This window comes from Harmonia axyridis, chromosome 1, assembly GCF_914767665.1.
Source record: "Harmonia axyridis chromosome 1, icHarAxyr1.1, whole genome shotgun sequence".
In the NCBI taxonomy this organism is placed as follows: Eukaryota; Metazoa; Arthropoda; class Insecta; order Coleoptera; family Coccinellidae; genus Harmonia; species Harmonia axyridis.
Genome location: NC_059501.1, coordinates 24,784,848 through 24,799,939, shown reverse-complemented (window position 1 = coordinate 24,799,939; position 15,092 = coordinate 24,784,848). Strand labels below are relative to the sequence as shown.

Here is a 15,092-nt window from a genome sequence, read left to right as displayed (position 1 = left end):
TGACATTATAATAGTGTACTTGTACTGAGAATAATGACAAAAAATTGGAAAATTCCGAGGATGACTTCTTCAATTACAGGTTGAATTGTGGATTTTACGGATTTCATTTCGAATAATGTTTGACTCGCCCCGTATTTAACAATAATTTTTATTTAAAACCAGTCTTAAATTTTTATTATTAAATAGACATTGTGAATTGCGGTGTTCGAATAAGTATAATTAAACATCAGATCACGGGGTAGGTGTATCCAAATTTTCAATTCAAATTAGATTAAAATTCTCGGAAATGGAAATCAACAGTTTTAACATTGAATTTATTGAATAAGTTTCTTCATATTCATGATCCTCAATTCTCAGTATGGAAACTGCGAGAATAATCTTTTAGGTAAATACATTTCACAACTTATTGATTTTCCGCTCGTATTTTCGCAATAAATATTATGGTTATTTGCGAAAAAAATGAGATATGCTCGTGAAAATGAGTTTATTTGGATAGATAAAATTATCATCTTTAGTTCTGGTTCGGCGATAAACTACATTTCGTTCAACACATCGATGGAATGGAATTGAATTCTGGAAGAGTATATGATCCTGTGTATTTTCTACTATAGAGTTTGATCAATAGGCCAAATTGTCATATTTGCACCACAGCACATCACGAATTGTCGATGAGAAAGCTAACTGGGCCGCTGTTTTTTGAAATGAATTGAGCAATTTAACAAGAGGGTGGACGTTATAATGCTATTACCATTTCGTCGTGTCTCAGTTGAAGGATTCCGTTTTTGACATCGAACGATTTCAACGGGACAGTGCCATGTTTCGGTAGACTCGACCATGGCGCCATATCCTTATTCAAATTAATTGTTTTTTGTCCACTATTAACATTATTCTATAAAGTTAATGAGCCACAATTCCAAACAGAGTAATTCTTGGATTTGTCAGCATGCATCATCAAGAAATCAACATTTGGTTGATCAACAGTCGTACCAGAAATAGTAGGTACTAAATTTTTTTTTCCGAAATGTTCTGTCTCAGTGCCCAGTTTGACCTTCAAGAAAACCTCAAAGATGGCAACAGTATCATCGGCAGAAGAAACGAGTTATTTGTAGGTTTATGTAGACCAAACCTTCTAAAACCATTCCTTCAAGAAAGCCCTTCGAAATTGGAAAAGTGTCACTTTTTTATTGCCCAACCTTCTAACTTGGAAATCTTTAATGAAGTTGAGTGCGAAAGATATTCAATTCTGCTACACGGATGCCAACAGCTTCTGTCTACTCAATAAAATATCCTAATAAATCGCCTTCGTCAAATCTGAGAAGATCACCAAAGACCAAATACTTGCTAAAATAATCGACTTCATCAGTTCAAGAATGACATTCTCAGTATGTACTACCCAGTACTAATAATATTTCAGAAACCAAACTGATATCCGATCCAAACGTACTTAATTATTAGATATCTCATCAATCCATATTACACAAGTAATATTATACGAAGTGTGGCACAAAAAAGTGATGATGATGTTTTTTTATATACCAACCTATGTTACCCTTCAAAGTATTACCTTTGGACCTTTGGAGACGTTGCTCCTGATTTGGTAGCAGCGCTGGAAGTCTTCAACAGGTACAAAATTTAGTCCCGAACTGACGTAATTTGAAGTTTAGAAAAAAAGGAGAAAATCGGAAAGACTGAAGGTGGATAGGGATACTGGAGAACCACAGAAATGTCGTTAAGGGTAAAGAATTCTGTTATGGAGAGATCACTATTTTGGCACATCCCTTTTGGTTTAGTCAAAATTTGATGAGCGGAAAATCTGTTCAAATTAACTTCTTCACTGAATATTCAATGTCAACGATGGTCTGATCTCATTAGAGTGTTCGCACGTTCAATGTTTTCATCGGTTTTAGAAGTTGATGGCCTGCCTGAATGTGATTCAACTTTAATGTATCCTCTGCTTTCTAACAATGTTTATGGCAGCAAAAAACTTGAGCTCGGTTTGAACAATTTCTTCCATAGGCATGTTTTGACTTTTAATTCCTCACACTAGCGGATTATCCAAGCGTAACCCAAGGAGTTGAAACTCGATACTCGTACTGAGCTATTGGATGGTACTGATACACGAGGTTCATTAAGAATGAAACCGCAGCGTTGGCAGACGCTTGCAGACACTTGCAGTGTTGCTATAGTCTCATGACTATTCTGTCAGATCTTGTATATATTTTCGCGGAGTTAATTATGGGCATTATAGTTTTCTTAAAACTTTTGGGTAATAATATGATTATTTTTTAGAAGAGTCCCTATGTTGGGCTTTTCGTGAGACACATATTTGAATCGTGTAAAAAACATAAATATAACAGCTTTTGATTAGTTGCACCGAAATACCTTCCCTGCCGGGAGTAGCATTTGACCTTGAAGGATTTATAATATTTAAAAGATCATTTTCACTAACCCAACATCCAAGCGTTGACTCTTGGAGGCGGGTTACCCCCATTTTGACGAAAAAAAATCTTTCAGATTTTTGAAATGGTTTTTTGAATAGTTGCTTACATTTTTTTTTTCAATTGGACGGGTTATGTCCCCTAAAAAACCCCCCTCTATAACTGAATTTGAAAACATAGAATCGAAATCATATTTGGGTTGAACGGTATTTCATGAAATCATTCAATTTACTTGCCATCTGTTCACCGATATTACTGAGAAATATGCTAAAATAATCCAAAATCCTCGATTCCGTATTTCGTTTGACGTAAATTTGGAATTTAATCAATAACCGATTAAAACACAACTCAGGATTCATTTCAGTGAAAATATATTCCCAGTTCTCCTCAGCAAGAATACGATTCAACTATACTAGGTTTCTTTGACATGTACATGTATATTTCAACCAATGATTCCTGGGGTTTTTCTTTATTTTTTATTTTTTTTTTCGTTTCGATTTGTTTTTCCACTTGGTATAGCGGAAATTTTGGAGTTGACCAGATTTTTATGAAATTTTATGTTCGGTAAATATTCATCTCATATATAAATAGTATATTGTGCAACAAGTGGGGAAAGTCCAATTTTTCTCGCGAGTGTGGAAGTTTGTGGCACGAGCCTGAAAGGCGAGTGCCGCAAACACACCAGCGAGAAAAGGACTTTCTCCACATGTTGCACACTATACTTCTCCTACAACTGCACAAATTTCAATAATTCTAGTAATGGACTTGATTTAAATCAAAATGGCCTTCGTTGACAGTATGTGCTAATTTATTGCGTTTCCTTAGAAACGACTCAAAAGCCCAATTTCATTGGTCTACCAAGCGAGGTGTGGGCAAAGTGCCGTGAGAAATAATATTTTCCACAGTATGAGCAATACATAGTTTTGAAATTGAGTAAAGCTATGAAGAATACGCTACTTTTCATAAAACTATATTCCGAGAATCATTGCCTTCAATTCCATTTCATTTGCTAGATATAACTTGAAATAACATTTTTTATGGATCTTTTCAACCGAAATGTATCGAAAAAAGATGCTAAAGGAATAAAGTGTTTCCATTGACTTCAGTAATCCTCGGTTGAAATATATGTACTAGTCAGAGACTCACACTGTATAAGACTAAAAAGGAAAAAGTTTTCCTAATGAAATACTATTGAATGTTCCATGAAAAGTAAAAGGAAAGGAAAAACAAACACTCCGACGGAAAACATGCTAAGTGTTAATAAATCACTTCAAAAAGCAGATCCATACTCACTTCTGTATCGCAGTAGGTATCCTCCTTTCACTTGTTTGTTCAGACCTGAAAAACGTTACTCATTAAATGGTGTTTGTGTTGCTGATAAGCGGCTTAAGAATAAGTCCACCATTAGCACATTCACAGCGGCCAGACGCTGGACTAATTGGTTGGTCTATTCAGATGGGCTATTACTATAGATTCATTGAAAATTCCATTGTGCATGGCTCAGTAAACATCACTGAACAACGATTAAGGATCAGTAAATATTTGTGAATTCATTTTCAATTTTTTTATTTGCAATGCCAACGAACGTTTATTTGTATTCGTCCGATTGAATTCGCGTCAATTGGAATTAGGATAGCAGATGTGGAAAAAACTCTTTTGAAATTGAAAATTTCATTTTGTTCATCATGAAATGTGACAGTGTGAAATATCAGGAAATTGATTTTGCACATCATATGCATGAACTTGAAACATTATCATTTGTTTTATTATCAGGTAGATTAATTTATTATAGAAATAATCGTGGAGAGTTCGTTTTACGAACAAATTGTTCTATAAGTTTGTCACAATTTTTGTAATTTGAGAACTTATAGACAGGAAAAGTCTCGAAGAATGAGGCTGAACAAAAACACAATAGCTCTCTAGTTATAGACTAGAGTTTTCATAGTAGATTCTGAGTTGAATACCGCAGTTGAGTTGTTCTCCTGATAACTTCAAAAATACAGATTCGAGCGAGATAAAGTGTGCATTTATATTCAAAATAACAATTCCAAACCTTATGCAAATTTCATGTTGAAAGCGTGGTCAGAAGCAGAGTAAATTCGAAAAGAATTTCGAAAAAAAATTAACCAGTATTTTCATAACCACAAATTCGATGGAGTTGAGATTTTGAGTGTTGATTTGAAAAAACCCAATCAAACTTCTTGCAAGGTTTATACATTTATCTAAATTCTTTTTGAACACCACTGAACTATGTATAGGTATACATATATGATATGTGATTAATTATATCTAACAATTCTCATCCAATATTGGTAGGATAGAATTCCACTTATTTTATTGAGTCATGTAACGTATGCCAACCAAGCCTTCAAAACAAAGAAATCTTTTACGACATATCTTTATTAAAAAAATGCCATATCTTGATTACAAGATCAATTCATTTGAGAATGAAAATTGAATATTTCAAGGTAAACATAACTACTAAGCATATGCTTATTAGGAAAAAAATTTTTTGGTGGCGTTATGGGCTTCGTGTCTCACGCTACTACGGCTCCGGTGGGTTTATGAAGGTCTCCGCGTTGAAGTAGAGTCACCTCTCCCCGATAGTGTGAGAGGGTGTCTTAAGCAGAGATTGCTGGATTGCCTAACTGAAGAGTCCACCTGCGATCTCGCGCACCTACACAAATTTGAGAACGTCTCGCTCAAGATAGAAGCAATGAAATCGGACAATATCTACAAATACAAACAAAACCAACGAATCAACCATCAAATAATGAAGAAAGTTTCAAAGTGTGAGTTCATTAGGAGAACTCATCAAGAACATGAAGATATTGATCAATATATACGCATGATCAATTATACTCTTTCTGTATAATGGAGCAAAATACGAGTATATCGTAGTTAACCTGCAACGCAAAATGAGAACTTTGATGACAAAATCCAACATGTAACCTCGGAAAAGCAGCATCGAGAAGACAATACTTCGAGGAATAAAGGAGGCAGGAGTCTGCTAGACATCATAGAATTTACTCATGAGCAAATAGATAGCCTACGAGACCAAGCAAGTTAGTCAAAGTTCTACGAAACATTGTGTGAAGCAGTCGAATCAACCCTTTTAGAACTTCACAAGAACCAACAACCACCAGACGATCCTAGAAAACTGCAAATATGATGAGAGAAGTCTCTACATTTCAACGAGGCGAATAAAGATTATGGCGGTATTGTTGCGTTGGAACTATTGGCTCACATTAGATGGAATGTATATGGAAACAGACAGTTTTCTTCAACGAGAAGCTATACTGCAAGCTTATCATAAATGATTGAAATATTCCTGACGATCGATGTCGATAAGAATGTCCAACGAACAGTCCAATATATTGAGGTTGGACGCCAAATGTTTGCAGGTAACGAATATGAAGAAATAGACCTTGCAGTGAGGAAGATACTTCACCGAAAGTTGGCAACCATATTAGGAGTAATTCAATGTGAAAAAGTGCCTTACTACAAATGTAAACCGTAAACTATTTTGGAAAATGAATGCTGTACAATGTACTAGCATCGTACAGTTCTCACTGATAAAACAGTGCGTATATGATTGGCTCAAATTCATTCAGCATGTCTACCTTATTTTGGTTTATGTCAACAAGACCACGTTGGAGTATCCAATTACTTCTAGATGCAACAGATTTATGTGTTGAGATGATGCATTATGCGAAGCTCCCTCCATACTTTCGAGAAAATAAAAACCAGTAACAGGATTGTTTTTGAAGATAAATCGCAAAGAACCCAACCAACTTCTGGGCTCCATTTCATATAGAAACGAATATTATAGTTTATTATGAATTGAAATTATGGAATTGAATTGACAACAAAAAATGAAATCAATGATATCGATAGCTTATAAAGGATCATACAAGTCTGAATGCAAAATACATATTCAAATAGAACAGGTATAAGGGACGTGTCCCAAATGTATTGGGATTTCCTAAATAATAACACGTACTTAATTAATTGGAAATTGAATTTTTTGAATTGATTCTTGTTTTAAATTTTATAAATTTATGGTGGAGGATCACATAAATCAGTCTTGCCTTTATTTTATATTTAAATTAGAAAAGTATCGAAAAATTTGAATTAATTAAAAATAATTCAATTTTTTCTGTCTCGGGGCCTAGGTAGATGTAGATTTTTTATTGGTGAATGTAATAATTATTTTCTAATCGAGAAGTTGAGAAAGTTGATGAACTCTTAATTTTTAGAGCTGTTTTATGTATGTTCTTCGAATCCAATTTTGAACATATGTAAGAGACAGCCAACTGGTATTGTAATTAATTTCATTAATGCTCGATGTCAACTGAAAAATTCTATGGTTTTCAAATACAGTTCGAAAATTTACTTTAATTTCGTTTATGTTAAATGTATGGTTATAATATTTTTTCAAGTTTTAAACATGTCGAAGCAACCACAGTTCATATGAAAAAAATATTACTTCTCATTTAATAAAACAAAAAATACAAATAGTTCATTCACTACTCAGAAGTTTAGAAATTATGTGTTCTCACAAGCGATATCTGAAAAATGCCTGCAGATGAAATTGGATTCCACCTAACCTATTCTTGGGGCTTATTCGAATCTGAATATGAATGCATAATATACGAAATAATTTAGCAGTACAGCCAGCGAATAAAGTTAACTCCATCTCAATTACGCTCGAATTGAATCGATCAGCTTTATTCCTTTTATTAAATATTGGAGTATGAGATATTTTTCACGTATATAAAATGCTTGAGAAATTCAATTGTGATTTGAGTTAAGATCTAAGGGCTTTTGTTGATCTAAATTCCTGTTTATTTCGGTATATTCAAAAAGCTTTGATACTTGATAAGTTTTTGATGGGAAAAAGATCTTTTTTTTGTTATTGGGTCTTATTCGAATATGAAAATGAATGCATAATATAGTAATTTAGCAGTACAGCCAGCGAATGAAGTTATCTTCAGCTCAATTGAACGATCAGTTCGATACTTTTCATTAACTGTTCAGAATATTGAAATATAAGATATTTTTCACAAACAAAAATTGCTAAATAACCTCAATACAAGTGAATTTAGCGTAAATCCAAAGGCTTTTGTTAATCTTAATTCCGGTTTATTTCGTAAAATACAAAAAGCCTTTGATGGGGAAAAAATTTTCTTTTTGTTATAATCAAAACTATTTTTTTGTAAGAAATAGTAGATATTTTCAAAATTTACCTATATCCAATATCTATAATCTAACCTATTCTATTCTTGGAGCTTATTCGAATCTAAAAATGAATGCATAATATACGAAGTAATTTCAGCAGTACAGCCGGCTTCTGAAGTAAACTTCAGCTCAATTACGCTAGAATTGAATTAATCAGTTCATTGACTGTTCAGAATATTGGAATATGAGATATTTCTCACGAACGAAAAATGCTTAAGAACCTCAATACAAGTGATTTGAGAGAAAATCCAAGGGCTTTTGTTAATCTAAATTCCGGTATATTTCGTGAAATTCATATAGCCTACTTAATGAGTTTTTGATGGAAAAATCTTCTTCTTTTCTTTTTAATTCGAACTAATTTTTCGGGAGAAATAGAATATATTTTCGAAATTCACCTAAATCCAATATCTATTATCTAACCTAAAGTAACCTATTCTAGGGGTTTATTCGAATCTGAAAATGAATGCATAATATACGAAGTAATTCAGCAGTACAGCCAGCGTATGAAGTTAAGTCCAGCTCAATTACGCTCGAATTGAATCGATCAGTTCTCTGCTTTTCATTAACAGTTCAGACTATTGGAATATGAGATAATTTTCATGAACAAAAAATGCTTAAGCACCTCAATACAATTTAATCGAGTGAAAATCCAAGGGCTTTTGTCAATCTTAATTCCCGTTTATTCCGTTAAATTCAAAAAGACTACTTGATAAGTTTTTGATAAGGAAAAAGATCTTCTTCTTCTAGTTATAACCAAAACTATTTCATTGAAAGAAAAGCAGATATTTTCAAAATGTATCTTCATCAAATATCTATCATTTTTCAACAGCATAAACGGAATTATCTAGGAAAACAGGATAGAACAGTTTTTTCAGTAAAACCTCAAATGATTTTCTCAGTGAAGTAACATCTTCATATGGCACAATAATTTATGAACACAATAAAAGATTATATGACTAATAATGTCTTTCAAGTTTCAATTCATCATTATCTCAAAATTATTGCTTTTATCGGGTTTTTGTACTGTCAGAAAATTTCGAAATAATTTTTCAAGAACATTTCAAAATAATTCGAATTCTTATTCAGTTTTTTAATCGAATAGAACTTGGACCGGCAGAATTTTTTGCCGTATCCGAAAAAGTTCAAAAAAGCCATGAACTACCGAACAATGAGCCAAAATTCGAAAAAACTACTCAATTAACTAAAACCAAGAACATCGTCAACTAGTCCTGTACTCTAGCCGATACCTCCAAATGATAGACAGAGGCGTAACTCACAATTCTGGCTGTGTACGTCCTGGATTGTGGGATGCCCTCGGGACATGCACAACGCGAACATCGCGGAAACTGCTGAAACACTGTTCCCGAATCCAGAAACCATTTCAGGAAACTCGTTCACGCCCAGAGGAACAGGCCATGCGTCTGCCTCACGACTCCAGCCGGTGTTGAACTCATTGATAGAGGCTGGAGATACTGGAGTACTTGAATTGGGGTAGGTTTTTAGTTCGTCAGGTCGCATTAGGGGAGACTTTTCAATGGGGTTGTGAAGAGTTGGGGGGATGAAATTATCTTCCAGGGATTCGAGTTGGTAACGAGAATTTCAACTTTTTTTTCAGCTCGTGATTTATTTGGGTTTATTTGTTCAAATAATGACCCTCTGGATTTGTTTCGAGAAAAAAATTCTACTCTTACTGAGTTTTTCACAGTTTTAGTTTTAAGTAATGTTGGACTTGAAAACCGAATGAAGAAAAATTATTCGTCATTTCAGCTTTTATTCCTCGTCAATCATTAATACATTCTTCGTGAAAAATAATTCAAATGAGGGGAGATCGATGTTGGAAATCATAATTCCTATATGTTATAGTGATGACATTTTTCATACAACAAGCCAATTGAAAAGTCCCCGGTCTACCATAGTAAATATTGGAATATTTGGGTTTAAATACAGAGTATTCACTAATACACAGATGATGATATTAATCGTTTATTCTCAAGACACTCTAGTAAGTCTAACTCTATCTCTAACAAACACAGTTCAGAAGGCAGAACAGAAGGGCTTAAACACTAAGGTTATGTATCGACGTACGCTCTCGATCATCGAAGATCTATTCTTGTTTTCTCTCTCGATGGCCCCCGATGGCCTAGCCACGCGCAGACTCGTAGCGCCACCGTACGACATGAAGTAATACTTTCAAGTGTAGGGTTGGTTGTCTCTCTCGTAATCTGTTTGGATGAAGTAATATTCTAACAGTAAACCACTTTTTTTGGCAAAATTCGATTTTATCATTCAACATAGTTGCTTTCGAGGGCGATACAGCGATTATAGCGATCTTCCAACTTTTCGATACCATTTTTGTAGTACGATTTGTTTTTCGCTTCAAAATAGACCTCAATTTGGGCGATTACTCATTCATTGGTGCTAAATTTATTTCCAGCGAGCATTCTTTTGAGGTCCGAGAACAGGAAAAAGTCGCTGGGGGCCAGATCTGACGAATACGGTGGATGCAGAAGCAATTCGAAGCCCAATTCATGAAATTTTGCCGTTGTTTTCATTGATTCGTGACACGGTGCATTGTCTTGATGAAACAGCACATTTTGTTTCTCAAATGGGGCCTTTTTTAACGATTTCATCTTTTAAACGATCCAATAACGCTATATGAAAAATCGCTTGATAGTCTGGCCCTTTTTGAGGTATTCAGAGAATATTATACCTTGAGCATCTCAGAATACTGATGCCATAACTTTGCCAGCCGACTGTTCAGTTTTTCCTCGCTTTGGTTTCGGTTTATCGTGTGCAATCCAGTCAGCTGACTGTCGATGAGACTCCGGAGTGAAATGTTGTTGCTTTTGATCGATTGTGAGCTCGTGCGGCACCCATTTAGCACACAGCTTTCTCATGTACAGATAATCGTGAATGATATGATGTACACGTTCAGATGATATCTTCACAAAGCCATCTCGATCAACTTCACTTTACGGTCATTCAAAATTATTTCGTGAACTTTTTTGCAAGCTTCGTGTAGAGTTTCATTATGATAGCGTTAGAAGAACCATAGAATATTCAGAAGAATATTGAAAAATAATTACTCAATAACTCGAAAATGACAGAGTTGAGGGTTATTGCTATATAATAACAATTTCAAGCTCCTTGAAACATTTTCAGCCGATCATATATCATCAGCAGAATGAAATATCAAAAAAAAATATATTGTAAATGAAATACCCCAATAGTTCCGATCGGGATGTCTGAAGCAATCTGTTCTAGGACCGACCGCCCAAGATTTAGGAAAAATATTCGTCATTTGACCACCTGTTCAACCTTCATACAGGGCTTCTATATTATTCCAAATACACATAAATTCAAATATAATTGATATAGTATGATAGAACACAATTTGTTACTTAATATAGCTTTGCACTGATCAATATTCGATTAATTTCGGTATGTATATCACTATTAAGTAATAATGTAATGGAGTTATCGATCATTAAGTCGAAACATTATGATGAATAAATTCATATTGTTGTTTACCAGAAATGCATCAAATATATTCAGAAATTGCATATTCTCGACAATATATCGCGTAACTCACGAGGACTTGAATTTTTATCTCATTTTTTGACCACGTGTAACACAATGCGATGATATATGATTTTTATTGTTATGTTATGAGCCTAAAATGATCACAAAAATAATTCTTCTCTAAGAAATTCGAGTGGGAAGATAGAAAGGATAATTAGTTACTTTTTGTCTATCAAGAAAATTTTCCCTGTCAGATTGGAAAATTCTTCGAACAAAAAGTCATTTTGAGCGCTTATTTCAATTTTGTCTAGTAAACGAGTTATTCACAAAAACTCCATTTCAGCCCTTTTTTTTCTGGTCCCGATGTGAATGTGAAGTTCAAAAATCATGTAAAACGGTGATGATGTGTTACAACTAGGGATTCACGGCTTGGCTTGATATTCATACTACTTGACTTGGTATTCAAGCTACTTGGCTTGAGCTTGACTTGAAATCAACTCAAGTTCGAGTCAAGTAGTAGTTTTTCAATGTTAAGACGATACTTGAATTGACAATAAGAAACTAATACTTGACTTAAACTTGAGTTGATTTCAAGTCAAGCTCAAGCAAAGTAGATTAAATATCAAGTCAAGCCGTGAATCGCTAGTTACAACGAATTTACCCGTAACTGCTACCTACATACAGGGTGTCCCGTAAAGACCACGTCAAACCGAGGGAGAATGTGAATCGAAGGATAACCCACCTGCTATGATAAAATTCCCATTATAAAAGTCTTACCGAATGAATTTTTGCCCCTTTCAATAGTTTTGCCCTTACGGTTGGTACAATTTTACATCTTTCTGGTTAATTTTCTTCTGTAAAATATTGCTGAAGAATGATTTTGACGTTTACATTGAAAACATCCTCCGAAAATTTTAAAGGGGGACTATGAGAAATATTTTTATTGGAAATTTTGATAATGGATTATTTTGTTCATGAAGTTTAGCCCATCGTAGTGTAAAAAAAATGTACCGAGCTACTGCTGCACATTACACCAATAAATTGTCTATTTTATAGAGATTTCAAAGAGGTATCACACAAGTCATTTGTTATTCGAGGAAAAAAGATATGGCTGTTTTTATCCGAATGGGTACGTTTCGACAAAATCAAGTTTGTCAATTCTGTTGAGAAATCTTCGATTTTGCATTACTTAGTGAACAATGGCAATTGTTTACGTGCGAAAATATTACTCGCATAATTATTCACCTCAACGAAATTCAATTTTGCCGACAAATTTTGGAAAACATCATGCAGATCCAAATTTTTTTAATAAGATCATTTGGAGAGACGAGTCTTCCTATACCAAGGATGGGTACATGAAGACCTAAATCCTCTGGACTTTTAATATTGGGGCTGCCTTAAAGACAAGGTATACGCAACACCCATATGTGATGAAGCCGAATTGCGGATGCGTTCTCGCCACGTATGGGTGTTGCGTATACTTTTTCTTTTAGGCAGCCCCAATAATAAAAGTCGATAGGATTTTGGTCAGGTGAACGAGGAGGCCACAAAATTTCACCTTCTCTTCCAATCCACTGGTGGGAATAAGTTCTATTCAAATGTGCGGTTGAAACCACAGACTACGTCGCAGCGCCAGTGGCACATCTTCCAATAAAATGACGGCTGGTTTGTTAAAAATTCCAAATAATTGTTTACTTTCAGTGATGGCGGCAGTTCGATCGGGCCCAAAATTGCACCATTAAATATTCCAGTCCATAAATTGATCTTGAATCGATATTGTGATCTATCTTCTCTCACCTCGTGTGGATTTATGATATTCCAGCTATGCAAATTGTGGAGATTCATGTGCCCATACTTGGTACAGCAAGACTCGTCGCTCCAAATGATCTTATTGAAAAAATTTGGATCTGCATGATGTTTTCTAAAATTTGTCAGCAAAATTGAATTTCGTTGGGGTGAATAATTATGCGAGTAATATTTTCGCACGTAAACAACTGCCATTGTTCACTAAGTAATGCAACATCGAAGATTTCTTAACAGAATTGACAAACTTGATTTTGTCAGAAACGTACCCATTTGGATAAAAACAGCCATATCTTTTTTCTTTGAATAACAAATGGCTTTGAAATCACTATAAAATAGAAAATTTATTGGTGTAATGTGCAGCAGTAGCTCGGTACATTTTTTTTCCACTACGATGGGCTAAACTTCATGAACAAAATAATCCACTACCAAAATTTCCAATAAAAATATTTCTCATAGCCCCCCTTCAAAATTTTCGGAGGATGTTTTCAATGTAAACGTTAAAATCATTCTTCAGCAATATTTTACAGAAAAAATTAACCAGAAAGATATAAAATTGTACCAACCGTAAGGACAAAACTATTGAAACGGGCAAAAATTCATTATTTTCAAAAAAAAAAAAATATCTCGAAAACGGTAAGACTTTTATAATGGGAATTTTGTCATAGCAGGTGGGTTATCCGTTGATCTACATTCTCCCTTAGTTTGACGTGGTCTTTACGGGACACCTGTATATTAGCCACGTAGGTAAGTAGTATAACTGGGTCCTAGGGACCCATTAAAGAAGAGGGTGTTAAAATTATGTATGTAAAAGAAGTGTATTGAAAAAATCAAATATATATTTCCATAAACAGTATGAAGTGTAAAATGAAAGAGATTCAACTTAAAAACAATTGGCATACTTTTTTTGCACATTGTAAACATATTGGATATTTGACACATCGCGCAATGGATATTTGTTTTTCTATCTTGTTGAGCAGCACATATTGAACATCTTTTGCATTTGAACTTCAAAACAACTTCTGAGGGTTCAATGGGACAATCGATATCAATTTTGAAGATATTCGAAGGCATCTCGTAATTTGCTGCTTACTTTTTTGGATTGCATACTCTATGTCAGATATGTGGTTACGTAATGCAATCCCAAGTTCTTTTTTGTATTCGGATCTCTTCATTTCTTTTCCAGATGGGGAAAATCTACCATTGATTGCTGAAATAGTGAGAATCATGGAAAATATTGCTATTGGCCATCTACGGTTTTGCCTGGATGTCGAGTAATTCGCATATCTTTGATAGTGCGTATCGACTACTGCCTTGTGCTATTTTAAAAAAGAATGTCATCATTATCATCAGATCTCTTGGTGTCCTCATCAACTGCTTTATCATTGTGTATACTAGAGAGCAATACCACAGATTTATTTCGCTTTGGTACTGGTACGTAAGACACCCACGTCAACTTTGACTGGAAGCCAAAAACGGATTCCTGTTCTTCTATTTTCCTTTCAGCTAAAAATTCAGGTGAAATGAATATTTTTCTTTAGTTCACAGTTCCAACATTAGTTAACTTTTACTTTAATAGTTCATTTGCAAGTACAAATTGTTGTTATATTTCTACCAGTATTGGGTACTTATTGGTTCTACTAATCTGAGTACATCTTTGGTTACATCGCTTACTTTTCGCTTTTGACGACTGCTCAAACGATTTTTATATAAAAATTAACCGACCTATGGGTCCTGAGGACCCAAGGGTAGCAGCTATGGGTTAATGTAAAATATTATCGCTTCCCTTTTTTCAATCAATGGACTAGTTAAGTGATGTTGATAATACTATATTTGACACGATAGAATTAAAATATAGAGCAAAACTGATAAATCAGTGAAAAAATTTTGAAAATCCATCGATAAATGACTGAGAAATAGATTATTTAAATTTACGTATTTTAGCGCGGAACGTCTTTGGTCTGTGACGTCACGGCACTTGCCTGTGATCGCTACACCATAAATTACGTTTAAATACTCTGCCGCGTCAAGGCTCTCGCGCCGTTTGTAGTTGTACAGTGTAGTTTTAACTCGAGTTTTGTTTTTATG

General features: G+C 34.4%; 1 protein-coding gene across 1 annotated transcript in view; it reads right to left on the bottom strand.

Moving 5' to 3' along the window:
• The window catches only part of LOC123681658, a 75,523-nt gene extending 66,326 nt beyond the window's left edge, over window positions 1–9,197 (bottom strand). Inside the window, exons 1-2 of the mRNA XM_045619927.1 lie at window positions 8,957–9,197; window positions 3,732–3,776 (exon numbers count right to left, since the gene is read on the bottom strand). Of these exons, the coding sequence (XP_045475883.1) occupies window positions 3,732–3,776; window positions 8,957–9,197 (286 nt within the window). The remainder of the gene's footprint in view (window positions 1–3,731; window positions 3,777–8,956) is intronic.
• Between the last annotated feature and the right edge of the window lie 5,895 nt (window positions 9,198–15,092).